This window comes from Telopea speciosissima, chromosome 3, assembly GCF_018873765.1.
Source record: "Telopea speciosissima isolate NSW1024214 ecotype Mountain lineage chromosome 3, Tspe_v1, whole genome shotgun sequence".
Classification (NCBI taxonomy): Eukaryota; Viridiplantae; Streptophyta; class Magnoliopsida; order Proteales; family Proteaceae; genus Telopea; species Telopea speciosissima.
In genome coordinates, this window is record NC_057918.1 from 47,514,991 (window position 1) to 47,539,682 (window position 24,692).

The 24,692-nt window shown below is 38.4% G+C and overlaps 1 protein-coding gene across 1 annotated transcript; it reads right to left on the reverse strand.

The window, feature by feature from the left end:
* Positions 1-3,888: 3,888 nt before the first annotated feature.
* On the reverse strand, positions 3,889-19,292 carry LOC122656513 (ATP-dependent Clp protease proteolytic subunit-related protein 2, chloroplastic). The gene is made up of 9 exons (XM_043851069.1): positions 19,157-19,292; positions 18,989-19,032; positions 18,824-18,896; positions 17,128-17,248; positions 16,595-16,732; positions 16,328-16,444; positions 15,835-15,903; positions 15,545-15,640; positions 3,889-4,118 (listed from the first exon to the last, which is right to left on the reverse strand). The coding sequence occupies exons 1-9, from the start codon at positions 19,228-19,230 to the stop codon at positions 3,981-3,983; spliced, it is 870 nt and encodes a 289-aa protein (XP_043707004.1). The 5' UTR covers positions 19,231-19,292; the 3' UTR covers positions 3,889-3,980.
* Positions 19,293-24,692: the final 5,400 nt, after the last annotated feature.

Consider the following 24,692-nt stretch of genomic DNA (forward strand, 5'->3'; position numbering starts at 1 on the left):
TAGTGGTATTCTTGCCGTCAATCGAAGTTCCACTCGTCGATCCATCAGACCTTCACCTATTAGACAAGTCTATTTGAAAGTAGGTTGCAGCAGCGTGTCGGCACATGTGGGCAGTGTGACATTGATCTATTCGGCATATATGAGGATTCCTTTATTGGCATGTATGTGCATACGCCTAATCTTAGGGAAGTGGTTGTGAACCAACCCCTAGTCTGGATGACCCAGTCAACAGCATGTGAGACCGGGTCTTTTTCCACTCCTTGGTTTTGGATATTGTATATTGATACTTCGCGCTTATCATGTTATCTATCTATTTTATGTATTCTGCTTTCCTTTGTTTGGTGTTGGGTGCGCATGAATGAATAGCCCTCTTTTTACCAAAAAGTGGAAAAGCCACCGTCATTAGTTTGTCTCTCCCCTCCCCACTCTTATATCTCTCTACTCTCTCTATCTTTCACTTTCTATCTCTCCTCTCTCTCTCCCTTCCTTTTGGATTCGTCAAACAATCCTTACAAAGGTGTTGACTACAGAGTAACTAAGTTCCCTAGGTTGTACTGCGCATGTAGCTCTCAAGACAACTGTTTTCCCTTTTCAATGGTGAAATTTTTTTTTATACCCTAAGCCAACATGAGAATTGATCATACTGATTAAAGTTTGGACCAAGTTTCCCTCCACCCAAGACCCAAGGTGAATGGGATCCCATTAACCGAGGGGCGGGAGAGGGCGAAAATGGGTATTGGGAGGGTATTTTGGAACATATTAAAACTGTAATACCCTGATTTTGGATTGGGGGTAATTTGATCGTTTTACCTAATACAGGATTAGGGTAAGTTGTTATGTAGGAGCTTGGACTAGCTGGAGGTGTACACATACATGCATGGTAAGTACTGTGCCTTAGTGTAACACCCTTAATTTGAATTATTCCTTGCCTAAGTGTAGAATTAGGGTTTGTTAAAAAAATATATGATTTTATTTAGGAGGTAATAAATATCTAATAATCTAGTCTACTGGTTGGACCCTTAGGTTAACAAGTTATTAAGTCTTATGTTCAATTTCCCTTACGGATGAATTTAAGAAGTTTTATTTTTACAAATTTACCTTATGGTGGGCCCCACATCACAACTAGCTAATTAGGAAACCGTGGGGATGTGGGAACTCTCCCATGTTTTTAAATATATATATAATAATAATAATAATAATGGAAAAAGAAAAGGGAAAGAAAGAGGAGTTGGAGTGAAAAAAATAAAAATAGAGAGGAGAGAATGTAGGATAGCAAGGGAGGTTCCACGCACGAGAGGGATTGGAGGATTTCGGTTCTAAGCAACTAACAACAAAATAATAATAATAAAATAAGAAAAAATTTAACTAAAATTAAACTACTAAATCTAAATCTTTTTAAAACCTTATGTCAAGATTCCTCTTAAAATAATTTCATTCGAGGGAAAGTGAAGAGATCAAGTTAGAGATTAAATCGAATTCTTCCCACCTCTTTCTCTCTTGTTAAGAATAAATTCTCATAACCAAGTCCCAAACCCCATTCCGTTTATCAAAAATGTGTGTGTGTGTGTGTGAGAAAGAGAGAGAGAGAGAGAGAGAGAGAGAGAGAGAGAAATTCATGGACTATAGAGAGGAAGAGAAGAAGAAGAAGGATATTCGGATTGTGCAGAACCAGTCACTTGAAGGCCAATTTCGACCCTTTTTGGAGCCGAATTGAGAAAATCATATTTCATGATAAAATATATCCTCATCTCTTATCTTCGCAACCCAACTTGAATCAGCCTAATCAAATAGCTGAACAGAGAGATATTGCTGATTTACTAAAGGTAGGTCTTTCTGTCAAAAATCTGTGTTTCCCAAATCCAAATTTAAGCAATATCTTGAAGTTGATTTCATCATTGCCTTACTCATAGGACTCCATTAAAGTGATTCTGAACTAAGAAAAGATAATAACACCATTGAAGCATTGATTTGAGGTCACCTATAGAAACCCTAGTCGCTTTACACAAGATGAGTAGATCTTCAACCATTATACTTGATATTTTCCTTCACATAAAATTTATTTTGAAACATTATTTTAAATCTGGAATTTAATTTTAGATTAAAATTTACCATGCCAAAAATATATTTTATTCATGCTTTTAAGTCAATTAAATTGTTCACACATGATTGCTTGCAAGGAATGGTAATTTCCTTATGACTTAATTCATATATGTGTATGCAGAAATTTTAATAATGTCATGTTTATAGACTAATGAATCCAATGCTTTTGTTGATAGTATAAGGAAGATTTATATATGATTCTTCATGATTATAACCTAATGCATGATGTTTTTGGATGATGCATAAAAAAATCTGATTTTGTTTAGGGTTTACCCTTTAATTTTCATTGATGTTATTGTTGGATAAGTGATTGCGAAGATTTTGCCCAATCTTCTTTATTATTGTTCCTCACTTTATGCATTGATATGTTGATGAAAATTACTGTTTTCACACTTTATTTTCATTATTTTCAATAGAATGTGTTAGGGTTGAATTGAGGAGTCATGACCCCTAAGTTCCGAACTTGGATGTATAGCTTTAAATTATAAGCAAACCCTTGATTGTTATTTTATTGTGTACCTTACCGACATTGGTGAATATGTTGGGATAATGATAAGTTGGTGAGTTTTTGAGCTACGAGCTTATCTTTATTGGAGCTACATGGACTACTAGAAAGATGAAGATGATAAAAAAACTCTCCAGGTGGGCATTGCTGGTAAAACCTTTGGGGGCTTTGACTCGGTCCAGGGCAAGTTTGATCACTAGTTTCTCCATTAGTTTCTTGATGTTGAGAGGGGATAGTGGTGTTGTAGTTAATCATAACTGGAGTTCATACGCCGCTATCATTAGGGCCTTGACCAGTGTGTGGTAACTAGTTAACACTAGTCTATCAGGAAGTGATGTGTTTGCTATTTTATGTTCTTTTGATGCATCTTTTGTTGATTGTTGTCATATATACTCTTTATTACGATAGTGGTGATAAGCAAATATGGTTATAATCATTTTGTTTTGTTTTGTTTTGTTTTTAAATCTATATATACATATTATTGTATGTCTTTGCATTTTGTATTACTTGTGCATGTTTTCACACCTGTATAGTTGTTGTGGATTTACTTGCTAAGCTTTTACCGAAGCTTAACATCACCACTTTTCAGATGACCAACTTTATGAATGTGCATCTGGATGTGAAAATGTACTAGAGGAGGAGGTCCAAAAGACGAAGCATTCGGATTAGAAGAGTACAACTACTATTAGAAACTTTACACTCTTTCAATTTTAGAACTTATAATTTATTTTAGTTTAATTTAATTTTGGAGATCGTAACCTTTATTTCAGAATTTTTAAGTTTAATTTAAAAATTTTAACAACTTAGTTTTACTCTACTTTAGTTGAAATCTTAATTTATACATTTTAGACATGTGTTTGTGCTTTTGTTCTAATCCGATTCATATTTCCTTGACATAAATGATGTTGGAAACCTTCAATGTCCCTAAACCGCTAGGGTGGTTTTGAGGGCGTGACAAAAGCCCTACAAGGGGTTTATGAACCCTAAGATTGTGAGTGAACGTCCTCTATGGGTGGAGGAAAACTGTCCTTAGAGTTTATTTTTCCACTGTGTTCTTGAACCGGCTCCTTCAATGGGACCCATCGTTTAGATACTTAAAGTAATCAATATCATTGATACAAGTGTAAATTAACGTTTAGTACTTATTGTTCCTCTTCATAAGACCCAAGTTTGGAAGAACAACTCGATTTACCCCATAAGGATTAGCTGCTGATATTACAAAATGCGAAAATCAGGAAACTCTGCCCAACTCGGTCACTACATGACTGAACCAACAATGATGATTCAAAATAGATAAATAACCATTGGAATAATGAATCATGGACATTCAGAACTGCTATGGACCATGCCAGTTTGTATGGGAAACACTAATCCATTAACCAAGACCAGTTCCTTCGTCCTTTCGTGGAGCATCAGCCTTAATACGTGGAGGCCTGATTATACGATCAATGAGCCCATACTCAAGAGCTTCTTGAGCATTGAACCGCTTCATTCGACTCAAGTCCTTGTTGATCTACAAATATAAAAGAAATATGCAAGTTTAGCTTATATTGTTTGAAACAAATCTAACGAGAGCACAGCTTAACACTGGTAATCAGACAATCTGAATTTTCTGTCATAAAAACACTAGGACAGTACAGCACAGATACCACACCAAAGACCGAAAAAATATGAAAGTTGATCCTTTTAAAGTAGGGCAAGGCAAAAATTGAAGTGTTTGTCAGTATTTAACACCAAAACTTGCACAATTGTCATTAGATAGACATGTATACAGTGATCAGGGTTAACCCTAGTAACTAAAAACGTGTTCTTAGAACAAACAATGTAGCATCAGTAATAGAACAGAAATAGCTCAGCCAGAGTAAAGGCAAAATATTTCACAGGAGAAAACAAACATGGATTCATTCCATTGTAAACAGCCACAACTAAAACTGACTAAAACAAACCATTATATGGACTGTACTTGGGACCTTCCCTCTTATTTCCCCCTGGCTTCTTGATGTGTTATCCTTTTGATACTTGTTCCTTCTCTTCCCCCCCCCCCCCCTTTCCCTCTTTTGAGTATCATCCTTTCGATATTTGTTTCTTCTCCTACTGGTTTCTTCTTTTGTATCATCCTTTTGTTTTATGTTCCCCCCCCCCCCCCAAACTGGGCTTTTGATGTATAATCCTTTTGTTAGATGTTTTGTTTAGAGTCCCCCCCCCCCCCCGTCCCCCCCGCCCCAACTGCTTGGCCATTTTGGCTTTTGTGCTGTTCTCTGCTCTTTTTCCATTCACCCCCCAAAAACAAAATTATCTGGAATGTAACTAAATCCTAGTCCTAAGAGAACTCACTCCTACTATGTTTACAATTAAAACTTCTAGACTTGCACACTTAGTGCTAGATCAATTACCAAACAAAAACAAAATATCAACTAAAAATAAACCATCTCAAACTTCAGTTAAATTGAAATTCCCAAAATATAAATCTCATAACAACCAGTCAGTAAATTACCCATAAATTTCAACCAAAAAAAAAAAAAAAATTAACAATGCCATTCTTAGTCTGGTTGAAAATATAACTGAATAAACTCTAAGACAACACTGAAATCACGTCAAATATGCAAGGTAAGGATATAATCCAATATAATGACCCAAAATTGAACAGGAAGATTTCCAATGTGACCTAATATATAGAGAACCATTCTTTGAAGGTGGGGATACTTTTGCATCACATTGATAATGGGAATAAAAAGACAAAGTTTGTTAGTAGATTTAATATACTAAGAAGGTAGAGGATCAAAAAGAAATGCAAGTACAACTGGACGCAATGTGCTAGTCTATTACAGAATCTACTCCATAAAGGAAATCATATGATATGATACTCAAGGACAAAGTCTCCAACAATACTGGCTGACCTAAATGTCCATTGGGTCTAGAAGCTAAAACACAACAGTACAACACCTCTTTGAAGAAGCAGAATAAATGCCAAGAGAGCAAGAGGGCAGTGCCCAATCAATCACAACTGGTGAGTCTCCCACCACCAATGCCTTCATCATACGTGTGGCAACAGACCCTAGAGGAGGGTCAGTAGCTAAGCTATCACAGAATTACCCATTCAATAGGCCTAGATAAATCAGCACGAATGTGTTTCTTCCAATCTGCTGAGGTCCGTAGATTCCCTCTGAGATATGACAGCCAAAGTTACACAAGAAGGGTGCATTCAAATCCAGCTTGAGTAGTGCCTAGTTCCAAAGCAGCCCACAGCCAATACCATAATAGAATGCTAGCAACAAAGCATGCACTCTTCACTGCAATTTATATGTTTGGTTCATCCAAATATCAAACATGGGACATCCAGACCAGTATAAAACTTCTAACCTCTAAACAAAGCCGTGTTGAACACTGCTCCAACACTATCTTCCTAACCTTATTATTGAATACATAAAAAGAGGAAGAAGAAGAAGAATAAGCAGGAATTTTGCAAAAACGTTTTGATCTATGGGAACAAAGCAAGCCCATAGGGCAGGAAAGAATGAACACATAAGATTACCAAGCGAATTGCTCCATCTTTCCCTCAAATGCACCCCATACATCATTTATGCACATGTCCAATCACACGTGTTCTGGTGATAATCACCAATACCAAGTGTCAGAAACATCAACTTGAACTGTCCCAAACTACCATCACAGGTACACACAAATAACCCAGTAATTTACTCTTTTCATACATTCTATTTTCTAAAATAAAAAGACACAGAAGAATGTCTCCTGCACATTTGAGATAAATATGCAGGGACACATCTTTGAATATATGTCCCTGTTTAGTCTTAAGTACGGATAAAGTAGTCTTTTTGGTTAAGTAATATTTGAGAATCTATAAAAATATTTCTACAGCCTTGTATTTTCATCTTTTATTAACATCAAAATTGATTAAGTGCACTGCTGCTGCGCAAATTTTGGGTTTTATCTCTTTAGCTCTTGCTCTTGATTTTACACCAAGAACTTCATTTCTTCGCCTTTTTTCCTCCTCTTAATAGATAAACAATAAATTTTACAGCTCTTGCATTTATTTTTTGCACTTTCAGTACACCAGGAACTTCATTTCCTTTGTCCCTTTTTGCTTTTCTTTTCGATTTCCTTTTTGAAAGGTAAGAAAGAAAATTTTGAAATACAACAACATAACCTTATCCCAACTAAATGGGGTCGGCCATATGGATCCTTGCTTGCCAATCAAGCTCTATTCAAAGTCATACACTCATACATGACACAAGGCCTAAGCTAAGTGTGTCTTTCCTCACTTCTCCTACGGTCATTTTAGGCCTGCCCCTGGCTCTTTTAGTTCGCTTGATCTGAATCAAATCACTCTATACTGGGGCATCCCAAGGCCTCCATTGAACATGGTCATGCCACCTCAAGCGACTCTCTTGAAGCTTATCATGAATCAGAGCTACTCCCAACCAAGCTCTAATATGATCATTCCTTACTTTATCCTTCCTAGTTTTGCCACACATCCATCTCAACAGCCTCTTTTCCACTACACTTAGTTTATCTATATGAGGCTTCTTAATTGCCCAACTTTTGCACCATACATCATAGCAGGCCGTATGACAGTCATATAAAATTTTCTGTTGATCCCAAAGTGACACTGAGAGGGGAGATGAATCAGTGACCCTCAAAAATTCTTCCAAATTCAATCCTTAATTCTGACCGGCAATACTCGGCACTAAAGTTAACTGACGATGCAGACTATCAAGCTATCAAACCCAATTTTTTGGAGCATGCCATAATTACCAATTGCATTCAATTCATGTGCAACCCAACCTCGCTACCACAAAGTAGCAAGGCCTACCAGGGTATGCATACCCACTTTGCAAGAACAAAATACTCTAAATATGCAAGAAGATGCAATCACACAAGACTACAGGAGACAATTTTGCGTGGTTCGGCCAAGATGCCTACGTCCACGAAGCAATTCCATGATCAGGCTTCGCATATTGCTCAATACTTTAAAATATTTTAATCGCTACACTAATCCAAGAGCACCCACCCCTGCTTCAACCCTTGCTACAACAAAGGCTAAGCTACAACCCCAATCCTAACAGGCTACAACCTGATAGGTTTACAATGATGAAATGAAATAAATACAAATCCCCAACCCTCCACAATTCAAGACCATAGGTTTTTCAGCATTTACAACCTAAGTCAAATCTAGGGATTTGCAAAAGATAAATTATTTCATTTGAATAATCCCAATGTGAAGAACCTCAGATGTTCTCCTCTCAATTCCACCGTGATGCAGCAACAGATGGCGCACACAAAGAAAATACGTAGTAACCAAAGATATTCTTGTCTTCCTCATCAGATAAGGTGTAACAGCCACAAACACCACTCAACATTCTTATCAGTTTCAGCCATTGATATGAGGCCTCAAGCAGGCAACAACTAAGCAGTCAAGCAATTTTGAAATCAGTCTTTCTACAGCCCTTCTCTCAAATCGATTCTTAATTTCAGATTTGCAACCTGATGTCGCTTGCTGAAACCTGCATAGCAACTTCACTGATATACCTTCTCTTTCACAATCACTAGGAGCAAGGATATGAAACCTTCAACCTATCAGCCAGAACATGCATAGACTAGCCCTTGTACCAAGTATGACCTCAGATAGAGCATATTGAAGGGCAAGGAATCATGTAGCAGACCCATTTAGCTGAGATTCTCCTAATGCGCTGGGCTGTGCCTCTTTCTTCTTACTATCTTTAATCTTTCAAATTGTATATTTCATTTTTTTCTATCTATTTGCTTTTTTCATTTCTCCTTTTCCATTTTCATTGCTCTTCTCTTCCCCCATCCCTCTTTTCTCATCTTTTCCTTCCCTTTTTTGGTTAGAACTCAATTTTCCTTTGTATTGTTTGGATCCATGTAGCCGACTCCATTAAGTTGGGATAAGACTGAGTTTGTTGTTGTTGAATTTGAACATAACAAGAACAACCGACTCTCTAATCTTCCTTCTCCTTTCAATTCCTTCAATCTACTGCATCTTCTTAAAAAGGAAACTCCATGAACATGATTGCAGTAGCAACATTGAGTGTCTTCTTCCTCTCTTTGGATCACCAAGATAAGACAAAGGAAGAACTCAAAGAAGCAGCAGCCAAGGATTCTATTTTTTTTTTTTTAATCTTGCTAGCTTCTTTCCATTTTCTCTCACTCTTCTACTAAACTCCTAAAATTAAAATCCTTTATATATTTTCGAGATTTTCTTTTCTTTTTTTATATCAAGATCTTCAAACTTGGGCAACAAGAAGCCACAAATTGGAGGAAGGAATTTAATTTTAGCTCAATCTTTTGGACGGAAGATCACAAGAGGCCACATTTGGAGGGAAGCTTATGAATCAACCGCCCAGAAATTTCCACCAGGTATGACACTTGGAAGCTGAAATTTCAAACTCTTTGCCATATCACCCTGCTGCCCGAAACTTCAACTTGCTCCACTTGTAAGACTTCAAAACTTTGACCATCTCACCAACTCATCAAGGCTGCAGAAACTACATCTCATTCTTCATTTGAAATTTTTAAATTTCCAACATCTTTCCCGCTGGCCTTCTACTGTTTTGCGCACCAATGGGAAAATGGTCATAACTTCCTCATCTAACATCGGAATGACCTGAGGTTTGTGCCACCTGAAATAGGACTCGAAGCTCTTCAAATTTTATGTTTTGAGCTCCTCCAGAATCTATCATCAAGGCACCTCAAAATGGCCTTAAAGACACGCCATCTGCAAAACAGAAATTCTGGGAATTATGTGCAATACCCTGCTTTTGTCTCATCCACCAACAACACAATATCATTTGCAAAAAGCATACACCAAGGAACCTCATCTTGGATGCCTCTAGTTAAATCATCTATGATAAGTATAAACAAATAAGGTCTTAAAGCTGATCCTTGATGTAACCCAATTGTAATTGGAAATTCACTACCTTGACCCCCCCCAGTTCTTACGTTACTCACCACACCATCATACATATCTTTAATTATGTTCATATATTTACATGACACCCTTCTCTTCTCTAGTATATTTTAGATAAACTCTCTATGAACTCTCTCGTAGGCTTTTTCTAGGTCAATAAAGACCATATGGAGATCCCTCTTGCCCTTTCTATATCTTTGTAGGAGTCTCCTAACTTCCTGAGTAAGAAAACAGCTTCCATCATGGATCTTCCAAGCATAAAACCAAATTGGTTCTCCACAATAGTAGTTTCCTTTCTCAGGTGGGTTTCAATAACCATCTCCCATAACTTCATCTTATGACTCATTAGTTTTATCCCTCTATAGTTATTGCAGCTCTGAATATCACCTTTATTTTTGTAAATCGGGACCACAATACTTTTCCTCCATTCATCTGCCATTTTTCTTTGTGGTCATAATCGTGTTAAACTTAGTTAACCAAGCTAAACCACAGTTCCTACGCTCTTCCACACTTTTATAGGGACCCCCATCTGGGCCTGGTGCCTTTCGTACATTCATCTTTCTTAAAGCTTCTTTTACTTCAGACACCTTAATTCTACGTATATATCTGCGTCATCTGGTGCCAAGATGAGTAATGTAGCTTCTTTTACTCTTTTCACCTCTCTTTAATGTCCCCATCCCTTTTTAGTACACCACCATCATCAAATCTAACATGGTCAAAATCTCTACACTCCCTTTCTCTCATTTTAGCTATTTTATAGATAGCTTTTTCCCCATCATTTGTGTTTAGATTATGTTCGCTATTGCTTCACCTAAAAGCTCGAACTATTAGGGAAGGGCAGCATCAAAGTATACATCAACACTCCCCCGTACGTGCAGGCCAAGATCTCATGGTCCTTGCATGTGGAGCTCACGCAACATTTCCATCACGTTGCACTGAGGGACAAGAAATGTCAAGAAAACTCTTACACTGCACTTTCCAGGAGTCGAACACTTGATCTCCCTACTCTGATACCATGTTCGAAACCGTTTCACCTAAAAGCTAGAAATGTTAGGGAAGGTCGCCATCAATGTATACATCAACAGATTATAATAAAGTTCTTCATATTTCTTCGCCCTTGCTTTCCCCACAATCTTCTTAGCTTCGTTTCTGGCAAATTTATACCTTTTTAGATCCTCCACGTCTTTAGTCCTTTGCCATGTCTTAAAACTTGCTTTCTTAGTCTTAATGGTTGTTAGGACCTCATCATCCTACCGCCAAGTCTCCCTACGGACATGACATATACCTTTCGATTCCCCTAAAACCTCTTTAGCAACCTTTTTAATACAAGTTGTCATCTCGTCCCACATCATATTAATGTCTCCCTCAAAGTCCCATAATTCCTTGTTTGACCACTTTATCAGTAAATGAAATCAAGGACTCTCCTTTTAATCTCCACTACCTTATCTTAGGGCAAGTAAGCTCTCCTATCTTACGCTTCTGCGTAATTAGGCACATATCCAAGACCACCAATCTATGTTAATGGTTAGGCTCTCCCCAGGTATAACCTTATAGACCTTACAAAACAATCTATCAGACCTTCTTGTTAGGAAGAAACGTATTTGGCTGATATGATACCCAGTTTTGAAAGTAACTAAATGCTCCTGCTTCTCTATTTTCAAACAAAGTGTTCACAATGGATAAATCATATGCTACCGCAAAGTCTAAAACTGAGATCCAACTGAGATCCCTTCCACATTTCTTTCTCCTAATCCATAGCCTCCATGTACATTTTCATAGCCTCTACGATCTCTCCCAACATGTACATTTAGATCACCCCCTATAGTAATCTCTTCTCCCTGACTAAAACCTTGTACTAATCCCTCCATGTGTTCCCAAAATTGTAACATAATACTTTCATCCAATCCTACTTGGGGTGCATGTGCTAATTATATTGACAACCTCTTTCTCCAACACAAACTTGATGGATATAATCCTATCTCCAAATCCTTTAACATCCACCAAATCCTTCTTTAGATCTTGGTCCACTACTATGCCCACTCCACTTCTATTACTTTGATCTCCCGTATACCAAAGTTTAAAACCCTCCAACACCTTAGCATTTTTACCCTTCCATCTAGTCTCTTGAATACAGGCAATACAACATTCTCTAGATCTTAGTAAAATGGTTTAAGTACAAGATATAGAATAACAACAACAACAATAACGATAGGCCTAAAGCCTAACCCTTGGGAGGGACTACAATAAGGATAAGGACCTATGTACAATGACTACATACCCTCTCCTCCCCTAGCCAATTTACTACCAATTGAATTGGCAGATCCTTCCTCCAAGAGAAAAAAAAGTGCCCTCGAACCAAAAGACCTTTGACTTCCGAATAAGATTCAAATAAGACCAAGTCCCCCTTCCCCTAAAGATCCTAAAGTCAACAGATAGCAAATGAGAATCTCCTACTGTCATATTAATCCAACAATTTACCAAAGCTAATTCCAACCCTTGGATGATGGCATGGTTCGAAAAGTCCACCAAAATGTCGAAATTTTGACAAAAACTTTGGTCCTCATCAAAACGAAATGACTACTAAAATTTACATGTCGAAATTTCCAAATTTACCACAAGTTAACCAAAAATTTGACCGAAATATTTCGGTTTAGGCAAAGGGGTTAAAATCCCACCAAAATTCGAAATTCTAAAACTTGGATGATGGCCTTTTGTTCTGGCATCATAGAATCAGCTACGCCAATAGGACCCGAGAATGGCAACACCACCAAACCCTCCTGATTTCTGAACATACCTCTTATACCCACTGGCCTCATATTAATCTACACTCAATTTAATGATATTAGGAGGTGTAGGGCTCCATAGTGCAGTATATCATCAAGGACAACAGAAGAGGAATCAATAACCTAACAATGCCTCATAAAATAATCAACAATAGAGATGCCTGAAAAAGCCTCTACTCAGAGTTATCAAGGCGGTGGAGGAGTGCCTAAGTGCTTAGGCAACAAGGCACCCGCCTAGGCGCCCAAGTGTTATTTTTCATTTCCCTTCTTTTCTAACACTATTTAGTATGCTACAATATGTACCTTATATCATCAAAAATCAACATTAAACCACATCAAATCATAAAAAATCAATATTAAGTACCATCAAGTCCTCAAAAATCAACATTAAGTCACATCAAGTAATAAAAAATCAATATTAAGCCACATAAAGTCAACAAAAATCAACATAGAACTAAAAGACAGCAGAACTGAAGAAGCAACCTGTTGGAAGTTTGAAACAATCAAAACATACATTTGGTTTATACTGTTCTTAGAAAATATGATCTTATCAATAAGTAATTAAACTGCTCTCGATCTAGAGAAATGTTCTTGTTCTCTAAGAAGTTTAATTGATCAAATGATTTTATTTTCACATGAGACTTTTTGTATTAGGTAGAACACAAAACCAGTTTTCCAACAAATCCAAGATTGCTTAAATCTGATTCATATTGAAGGAGTTATGTTCCGGTCAAACCTTACTTGGTGTGCACGAATGCTGTCAAAATCGCTCTGAATGAAAATATTTTTTAGATATCAAAACAAATGAATATTTTACTGCACTTTGGGTTTTTAGCAATGTTTTACCATATAAAGACTTATGGAACTTTTAGATTTGAGAAAACCCCCAACATTAGAAAGTTGAAAATTTCACCTACCGCCAAAAATCCAGTTTTTGTTCTTGAACTGGGGTGTTGATTTTTTATCCTTTTGGAATTTGATTTTTTAACTATTTTTATTGGATTCAAATAGGGGGCATTAGCTTATTTATGAATAATATCTTAAGTAAATGAAAAATTTACTTAAATGATATTTGACATAAATAAGTACCAGAACCTGGTTCGATACCAATTAAACTAGTGCAAGGCGCCAGGCACTAAGGCTACCGTCGCCTAGGCCCTTACAGATCCGACTGGACGCCTAGGCAACGCCTTGACAACTATGCCTTGACAACTTCTTGGGGAGAACTCTCTCAACCCTTAAACATCCTGTTGTTTGTCTCCTCCCAAATTGTCCATATAGTCGCCGAAAAAAAAACACACAAATTGCCACATAAGATTTCCACTCTTACCAAGGGGGTTGACTGCCAAAACTCAATAAGGCATCAGAGACCTTGGGGGAGGAGTCCAGTTCAGACCAAATAATGACACAAAGTGGGCCTAGAGGTTCGTAAAATGTCACAAAGGATGAAGAGATGACCAACAAATTCCCCACTTAACAGAGAGAGAGGAGGCAAACCTAAGAAAAATAAAGTTACTTCTCACTCTCCTATGGAGCCTATCACATGTGTTAACCTTTTGTCACTCACCTCCCAAACCAATACCTTCTACTTAGGTGGAGCTCGAAGTTTCCAAGTGAGATTAAGGGGGTAAGCTGCATTATTCTACCGGGGGGAGGATGTGGGAGGAAGACGGTATAATAGGATTTGGATGGATATTTCTTAGTGATGGGGTCATCATGCCCCCCCTTTGTGCACCATTACCAGAGGTGCAGGAGACTACTTCCACGGAGCCAATTGCTATGGTTCGATGATGATTTCAAAGGCTACAAACTAGCACAAGGCTGTTTAGACACCTAGGGTTATTTTTGTCATTTTTATTTTAGTATTTATGTTAATTAAGTGAAGGACATTTAATACTTTCATTTATTTAATTCTGCAGTTTCGTTTCAGCCCTTATAACTTAAGTGAGAGCATTTTGTTAGTTTTTTTTTTTGTTTTAATTAGGTTAAGAGTATTTTAGGGATATTCAGTTATTGTATTTTATTTAAGTTGTAATCAGCTACTTTATTGATGAATGAAGAATGAAGAAAAGAGTAATTGCGTAAAGCTTTCTCCCTCCCCCTTTCTATGATTCTCCTTCTCCCTCTCAAGGTACGACTCTCTCTCTCTCTTTGTTTCTCTTTCCCTCCTCCTCAGCTCTCCTTTCTCTTCTCCCTTTCCCCCCTGCTGGCGTGAATACCCTTCCCATTCCCTGCTGCCGAAACCCCTTCCCCTCTCATCCCTTGTGGCCGAAACCCCCCAGCCCCCATTACCGCCATTCCTCTCCATCTCTCCCAACCGAAACCCTTTCTTCCCCATCCTTACCCTATCACTAGCCATCCCAGCCCCATTCCCTGGTTTATCTTGAAAACCCTAACCCTAACTCAACCCCTACAGCCTATTCCTTCTTCTTAAACCTTGAAACAGAATTTTATATTTATGTTTGCATGGTTTTCCCACTCTTTTTAGCCTCGAAACAGTACCTATTTTGAATTGGTTGCATTGTCTTGATATTAAATATATTTCTAGTGCTTCTAATTAGTGGTTTAATAATATTTGTGGGCAGTCATGCATGTTTAATGATTCTTTGAATGCAATGCCCTGAATCTTCTTACCTAGCTTTGTGGAACTAAACATATTTGTTGCTAGAATTGTTTCCTAAAGCTTAAGGTGTTTATTCATTTGATTTATGGTGATATCTTGCTATTGGAAAATTCTGTTATTTATTTCAAATGATGAATGTAACATTGTGCAAATTCCAGCCTCTGTTTCAAGTCCATATTAGGGTGTTACAACCTATGGTCCTGTCCTATTGCGGGATTCCTTAGTTTCTAGGGTTTGTCCTGCATCACTTAGTTAGTGCCAATTTTTTCTTTGTACCTATGCAATCATTGAATAGAAGAAAGCTCTAGCCGCAAAAAGTTCATTCAAAAGTTTAATACCTGTTAATCATGAGTAATGATCGTAAATATCAAAGTACTTGGCCATCATCACTAGTTGTTTTCACAGGCTTCAATTGCATGGCAAAATGAACTTCTTGTGTAATAATATCAGCTCAATAATTTAGCAAGGAACATAATCTTTGAATCATTTTGAACAATGTAGCTCCCACTCCCACATACTGCTACTGTAATTCTAAATCATCCACATCAGAAAGATGCACGTTTTAGTAAAGAGTAAATGAATCTAACCTTTTCCACAGGCTGGCCTGTCTTCTTAGCCAACTCTCCGAAAAGGTAATCTCTGATTCTAAGAAGCTCATTTGCTTCATTACGAATGTCATCAGCCTGGCAGAAAATGTAAACTTCCATGAGAATATGAAATAGAAGAAAATTAACAGTTTCAAAAGAGAACTTGAATTCTGTCAGTTAAAAATTATATTATATTATTTTGTAAACTCAGAACATAGTAAGATACCATAAACCTCTTACACGTGTGTCAATGATAAATATTTCTACGATAAGATAGTTGATACACATACCTGGCCACGTGCTGCCCCAGCTGGAGATTGCAATGCAATTCTTGAAAGTGGCATCGCTACACGGTTACCCTTAACCATGCAAAGGGAAAATAGAAGAAATTCAGACATGAAAATTAAGATGAGTAAATGGTATTCATATGATGAGTAAAAGTACAACATGCTTTGTGAAGAGCATACAAACAGTCTAGCTTCAGGATGTGAGTACTCTTGCCACACTTGGTGCAGGCACAGGGTTAAAACTCAGCCCTGAATGAGTCGCATATTTAATATAAATATCCAATCTATCAGGTCTCTAGGATGTTAGGAGGGGAAAATATCCCTCGAAAGCTAATGAATGGATGGTACAGTATCACGTCAAACTTGAATTGATACCTAAATCCTGCACCAGTAGCAATTCAATAATAATCTTATTTCTACTTGAATGTTTCATATGTTCATCCATTTTAATTCATATTCCAGAGAAGAATAGTGATTTTGTGGTGAATGTTCAAACCTTTTCTCCAGCTGCAAGAAGAAATCCTGCAAGACTGTAAGCATAACCCACACAATGGGTGCAAACGGCACTTTTCAAACTCTGCATGGTGTCATATATTGCCATGCTTGGAGTAAGCTGCAAAGCATAAAAGTCTTCATTAGGAAGACTGAAAAGAGCAATAAATTAGCAAGGAGTCTGCATGTTCTTGCATACATGCTTACACAAACACTGAAATGAGTTGAGAAGGGATAAAAGAATCATTAGGAAAACGAGAAATGAACTCACATCTCCACCTGGACCATTGATATACAAATAAATCTTTTTGGAAGAATCAACGCTGTCAAGGTAAAGCATTGTTGCCAATACTTGGTTGCTGAACTCTTCATCTATATGTTGCCCAATAAAGATAACACGTTCTCTGTACTGTAATCCAATGGCTCTAGTTAGAAAAGCCACACATGCAAAGCAAAATCTGCAGCTCCTACATAATTTAGGGGGTTCACAGAAGGAGGGGTGAGACCTTTATGCAAATACATAAGTGATGCATATACAGAGGCGAGAACCCATTAGGCATGATCATAGGACCATAACCATCCCATCTATGGAAGTTTTAAAATACTGAAAAAACATGCACATGAACAGAAGTTGACTGATTGCATCAGTAGTCCATCTAAATGGGTAATATTCTACTTAATGAGAGATGCCACATGGTTGATACCCTTAAAATTCTGGAGGTCAGCCCTCCAATCATCTTTATGGACTACCACTTGAATCCCTAGATTTCTTATTGATCCAATATTAGGGAGGCCATGACTTACAAGAGCATTCCACAAATCAACCCACTGCCACGTTCCTTCTCCAGGAGTTCGATAAGGCACTCTTGGTGTACCTATGGGCATCATTCCAAAACGTGCTTTTGTTGGTTTCTTGTTACTAGTCCTGCAAACAATAGCAATGATCATTCCTGTAGCATCATGTACATTCAACTAAATAAATAATAGTTAAGAAGAAAATTCTTTGGCAATGAGTTGGTTTTATTAGTCATCCAGAAGGGTAGATAACATAAGGGAAAGGTCAAATCACAGCAGGAGTTGCATATATTCTCACTCTTAATTCTATTCTTAACTAGACTCAAGAAGAAGAAGAAATTTAAAGGGAACACAACAAAAAGCATGGTTTCATTGCATCAGTTTACTACAAGCACTTTAGAATTGATGCTTGAGGCTTCAACCTAACAATCCAAAAATAAAGCAGGGAACAATATATATCTAGATATCATGGTTTAAGGGTATAGGAGATTGGAGATTATGATAGCATATTAAGACAGACAACAACATATTTCCATGGAGGATTCATTTGCCAAGCCACAAAAATACATATGAGATATTACCTAAACCAATGACATAGTCCATAAAAATGGGCAAGGCACCAAGGTATCAGAACTTTAACAGAATGTAGAAGGCACTTCAGACAAATTGTTTCCTTTGACAATAGATTTCACTCAACCATAAAATTGAAAAATATTTAAATCCTACTTAAGAATGTAGAGAGGAACATAACTAATTCCTCATATGAACTCTTGATTATTCCTCTATAGTTCAACAGAGACCTTAAACTCAGAAGTTTGGAAAGGTAAAAAAACCTAACTTGAACTCAATGAAACCTTTCACTAGAAAACCCAACTTGAGACCCAATTGAGTACTAAATCAAGTCATTAATCCTTTGGTTAAGAAATTCTATACTGAGCTTGGAAAATTAAAGACAGATTTCACCCACATTGTGACAGAAGAGGTCTCCAACAGTTTCTCATGTGTAAAATACCAAAAGTGCACCCAGATTATAAATGGGACACAAACAAGTTGTGTTACAAGGTATCTAAATATCTATCTATAATAAAGTGTACCAGTGTCACAGAAATGCCAAGCAATTACGGCTTGTAGCATCGGTGATGACCAGTTCGTTATGGATGACCACTTATACCACCAGAGGGGCCAGCCAAAAACCAGACCTAAGCAGCCACATGGAGACCAGGGTGTATATATTAAACATAGGCAACAACGCGGTTATGTGTTGCCTAGGTTGGTAAGAAATACACCCCTAGGCTGCCTGACACCAAGCCAATTCTTTGATAATACTGGTCAGCCCAAAGACCCTTACCATAGCAATCCAACTGAATTAGAACCCCAAAAGTTGGAAGATACAAATAACTCCCAAACTTTTCCAAAAAGCCTTCATCGTTGGATGACTAAGAACATGCGGTCAGGTAGCACTTTTTGGCCTTATTGGCTATATCAATTGGATGGTTGGACTTTCTGAAAATCCCTCAGCTTTTGCAAGAATAACACTATAGTTAAGCACTAGAAAATCAATGAATGGAAACTCGGACTAACAATTATATCATCCAAAATGAAACCGATTGAAGATTCGATAAATTATAACCACCTTCGCATAGTAGGTTTAATAAACTGGTAAAACACAAATAAAAATCAAATTCAATCGCTTAACATTGTTTACCTGGAATGAACGCTCTTATGAACCTTTTCATGGAATTCAACAGTCAGGTTCGGTTTAAAAGTTCCAAAGGGACCTGTAGCAGTAAACATGTAAAGGGAAAAGCACTTGTTGCATGAAACCAAAACAAAAGAAGATATCAGATCTAGAGTAGGGGTATGAGCACACTTGCAGATTGTAGTTTCAATCCTATGAAAACTTTACTCGTACAACTGCAAAAAGGAGGGAATAGGGGAACCAATGAGATATAGAGTAACCAAAATCTCATTGCATTTCCATGACCAGAAAGTGTTTGAATCCGGCAGGCGGCAGCAATACAGAGGAAAGAATGTAAACCTGAGAGAAGGTTGAACAACTCCTCTATGAGAGCTCACACACGAAGACGTAGTTGGATGAAGCACGACTGACATTTTTCCAGGCAATTGAGAAACACTGAATGAGGTGAGGACCTGCAGAAATTTCGAATAAATATGTTGTTGGTTCTAGGTCCAGTCTGAAGATTTAACCCCACCCCAAAAGAAAAAAAACCAGAAAGGAGAGAGAACGCGACCTCGTCGCGTGCAGCGCGGGCTCGTGCACCTAGACACAGGGTGGGTGAAATGACAGCTGCACCCTTGGGATTTCTGCGTTTCCATGCAGGCACGGCCCTGTGTCCTGATGCAGAAGCTGCACGTCGCATACGACCAGGTAGCGTTCTTTCCCCAAATAATAAAAAGGGGAAATGGTTTCTGGAGAGCATGGCCCCTGTGTCAGACATAGAGGGGACAAAATGACCGCCCTGCCCTTCTGAAAGCCAGAAATGTCCACCTTATTGGTGCTTCTGAATACTCTCTTTGGCCCCCCGCGTGCCCAGGGACCATGCTTCCCCATAGAGAACTCTTCCCCAATAAAAATCTGAAGCATACATATCATGCTATCTTATTATTATTTTTTTTTTTTGGTTGAATGCTATCTTATTATTTAGGGAAAAAGGAGTGTGGTACCTACACCCAAACACACAATGTGTAATACTCCGCATCTTGATCTTACTATTTGATAATATTTTAATGAGTAAACTACTTGTACACCCCCTTTTTTTAAAACCTTACTGACCGACCCTCCTAGGATTGACGGAATACCCAGTCTGTTAGAAGGAACATGTTACGTGATGATGTCAGCAGACCATAAATTCATAAATGATCAAAATACCCTTATGGATTGGTTGTCCTAAATGTGTTTGAGAGTATTCTTTCCTCTTTTGTTCGACTGCAGTGAGGAAGCCCAACGTTTCTCCCTTGCCAATCAAGCTTGTGGTTAGCTGAACAATTTCTTCTTGTTTATTCCTAATGTCACTCTTATCTTAGACTTGAAGTTTTGGATATTGGATTTGTTAGTGGATCCGATTTCACCGATCTGTGCGCCCACCTGGGGCAACCGTGGGCCTATAAGGGTTCACTTAGAGTTACTTGGAGAATGGGCCACTTAGGGTCTCCTACTCATACTCAAACACGTAAATAGGTTGAGAAGAGGTAGGATACGGTTATATGAGATAACCAACAGCCGCCCACCTCAACGTGTGTGCACAAAACTCTCTCTCGTCTCTCCCCCTCTCACTTCACTCTGTGTGTGTGTGTGTGCATCTCAAGAGCTTCCATCACTACTCTAGGATGTGGAGAGTGGAAGATCGTTCTTATACCATCACTTATTGATTGCATTGTTGCGAGGAAGATTGTTCATGTTTTCTCTATTTGATCGACTGTCAATCAAGGACATCTCGATCCGCCTCCGTTGCATTTGTGAGCTGCCAAAACCGCACTAAAAAAAAAAGGAAATGGTGGACAACATTAACAGTAGCGACAACGAAGCCGCACATGCGTGCAAATGACACAAACAACAACTGTGTGGCGGCAGTGGCTATAGCGGTGGTCAGAACCGCGCGTAAAGACCCACGGCCAATAGCAGCATAAACCCCGTTGCCCCTATGTTACCCCTCATGTACCCTTTCGTGCGGCGCATACCCCTTGCAAGTGTGCACTAGCACACAAGGCCAAAAAAAATTACACAAAAGTGCTGTTCTAGACCCGCGCCTTATTGCTATTAGATTTCGGCTCACAGATGGCACATAGGTGCAGCAACCACAGATCGTGGCTTGTTGTTGTTGTTGCCTCTGTGTGAGAAAATGATCTGGTAAAAGGTGGCTATGGTTGGCTGCCCCAAAAGACTACCCCTATTTTTTTTATCTTAGAACTCAAATTAAAAAAAAGTCAAAGGGATCATGCGTTCATGATAAAAAATCACGATATTCAAAAGAGAAGATGAAGAAGAAGAAATCCCAAAGGGGAGAGGGGGTTTAGCCAACAACCTGCGTTGCTGGCAGGTGCACACGAAAAAAAAACAAAAAACCAAGCGGCTAGAAGGCCTTACTGTTAGCAAACAAAGTGCGATTAAGCGGAAGCGAAAACAAGTCCATGGATATCGATGGGAGATGTCATTCAATAACAAAATAATACAGGGATCGATCATTACCTAGAGCCTCACAGATGCAAGACCTCCAGCCAATGATAACCCTTTCACGATCGTTCCACGCACCACACAATGCTTTGCATTCCCCGCACGGTCAAGCTAACTCCTCCATACTTCCAAGGAACACAAGACCTTGGATTTTCTATAAGATCAAACACCAAGAGAGGGAGAGGGAGAAAACGATTCTAGGAGAGGGAGGGAGAGCTCCACGATTTTGGGTTCCTTGTGTGCCTCTTGAGTTTTTGGCAATCTCTTGTATTTTATAAGATTTTCCCATCTCTCATTCCCAAAATGGCAGCTCATATGGGCAAGGTATATTGAGTTTCCTATTGGGACTCAATTGCTAGCCCATCCAATCTTTCCCAACAAGGAAAGATCTTTATTGCTAGGGGAATCCAATATTGGGTTCAATATCCAATATTCACCCAATATGTTTTCTTTTCTAACAATCTCCTCCATCCTACTGTAAGATCCGATCTTATAAGAGGATCAAGAAAAGGAAATCATGATCAATTGTACTGCGTAAATGAATGAAACCGAAAGGAAAGGGGTAGGATTTCAATGGGATTCTACTCACCTTCTAATGTGTTCAACACTGAAGATGCCAAGCAGATGTAATAATCAACACCCAAGGTAAGTAGTTAAAACACACATTAGTCCCCCACAAAACAATGTTGCATGGTTCAATATAAGGCATGTGTACGAGACTGTTAAACCTCAATGAATCGATACGCTGATTGAGAGATTCAATTACCTTGATTGAACCGAGGAAAAACATTTCAAACAAAATGTTCAAGAAAATAGATAATATTTTGTAAGTATATCTAAAAACATTTCGAAAATATTTTGAAAATGATACTGGAACCGGATTTATGTCCAATCCTGCATAGAATACTCTCCTCAACATACTCCCAATGTATGGGCTGTGGGTTCCATGTTGGGCATCTCTTTTGAATATAGTCAGACACTGAGAGTCCAATGCACCGATATATAGTCAGAGAGAGACATCAACCGTTGGTACACCCATTTTCTTTATAAACTAATAGTACACCACATGTGAAATTCTCAAGTGATCCAGTCCAATGTATACTCACATTTGTGTCTTGAAAAAATAACCTTCCTAAGCACACACAATGTGACCACCATGCTGGATGGGATATCCAATCCCATCCCTAGTGGTGAACAGTTTTAGGTATGAATACCTATGGACAATAATTGAGCTCAACAACTGATCATGCTAATCAAAAATTAAAATTTATTAATTCAAATAGAAGGAGTTTGTACATCAGTGCCAGTTACCCATGAACTTCACCCCCATATTCCCAACATGTTTCTCAAAAACACTAGGAGGCAATGCCTTAGTCATGGGGTCAAATAAGTTATCTGCAGTGTCAACTTTAGCTATGGTTATGTCACCACGCTGAATAATCTCACGAATCAAGTGATATTTTCGCTCCACATGCTTATTCCTCTGATGAGCCCTCGGTTCCTTTGCTTGTGCTATAGCTCCCCTGTTGTCACATAACAATTGTATGGATTGCTCCACTAGCTCAGGCACCACCCCTAAGTCTGTTTGACACTCCTCCAAATCACTACATCCCCACCAATCATAAAGACCATCCCAGAGGTAGACTTTCTATCATCCTTATCAGTTTGGAAATCTGAATCTGTATATCCAACTATTGACAACTAATCACAACCATATACAAGGAAGTAATCTTTGGTCCTCCTTAGGTACTTGAGGATCCCCTTGACAGCTGTCCAATGTTCTTGTCCTGAATTGGATTGATATCGACTCACAATCCCTACAGTATGATAAATATCTGGCCTAGTACACAACATAGCATACATCAGACTTCCTACTGTAAAAGCATAAGGAACTCTCTTCATAATCTCAATTTCCTCAGGAGTTTGAGGACATTGTGATTTGGATAAACCGATTCCATGTCTAAGAGACACATTTCCTCTCTTCGAATCCTGCATGTTGAACCTCTCAAGCACTTTGTCAATGTAGGTGGATTGTGACAATCCCAACATTCTCTTCTTGCGATCTCTCACAAACTTGATTCCTAGGATGTAGTTTGCTTCACCCAGATCTTTCATCAAGAATGTTTTGGATAACCACATCTTTACAGATGAAAGCAACTCCACATCATTCCCAATGAGTAGTATATCATCCACATATAGGACAAGGAAATAGATGGCACCCCCATAGATTTTCTTATACACGCATGGTTCATCAATGTATTGTTCAAACTCAAATTCCTTGATAGTTTGATCAAAACGAATGTTCTAGCTTCTGGAAGCTTGTTTTAGTCCTTAAATGGACCTCAACAACCTGCATACTTTGTTTTCCTCCCTTGGGGAAACAAAACCCTCTGGGTGACTCATGTATATAACCTCATCAAGATAACCGTTAAGGAAAGCGGTCTGTACATCCATCTGCTAGATCTCATAATCGTGGTATGCAACAATACAATAGAATCTGAATGGATTTAATCATCGCTATCAGTGATAAGGTTTCATCATAGTCAATACCCTCTTTCTGAGTGTATCCCTTCGCTACCAGTCTTGCTTTGAAACATACCTCCTTTCCATCCACACCTCTCTTCCTCTTGTAGATCCATTTGCAACCAATGGGTTTTACACTATGCATAGCTTCTTGCCATTTCACAGAGTCAACATCCTTAAGAGCCTCAGCATAAGTATAAGGATCTGTGTCTGAACAATCAGACACCATGTGTAATTCTTCCACCTTTGGATCTTCCTCTATGAGAAGGTTCAAACGAGTAGGTGGTCGGATAGACCTCCCATTCCGTCTAGGCTCTTGAGGGTGTTGCTCTACTGTGGGCACATCAACTGAAATTTCTGTTGGTGCAGAGGGCGCTTGGTCATTAGATACTTCTTTAATGATCACTGGATCTGATCTTGGTGAGATCATGTCATCCTCAAGAAATGTCGCATGCTTACTAACTATGACTTTCGGATTAACAGGGTCATAGAAGTAGTAGCCTATTGTCGTCTTAGGGTATCCCAATAAATAACATCTATCTGTTCGGGATTCCAACTTATTTGTTTGTTGTTTCCTTACATGTGCTATGCAACCCCACACCTTAATATGTTGGAGGCTAGGCTTGCGTCGATACCACAATTCAAAAGGTGTTTTAGTCACAGATTTTGTTGGTACCCTGTTCAGTATATAGATGGCAGTTTCCAGTGTGAAATCCCAAAAACTCAATGGCCGTTCTGAATAACTCAACATGGACCGAACCATGTCCAATAAGGTTCAGTTCCTCCTTTCTGAAACTCTGTTCTATTAAGGTGTCCCTGGGGTAGTCAACTAAGATATAATCCCAGCTTCTTTTAGATA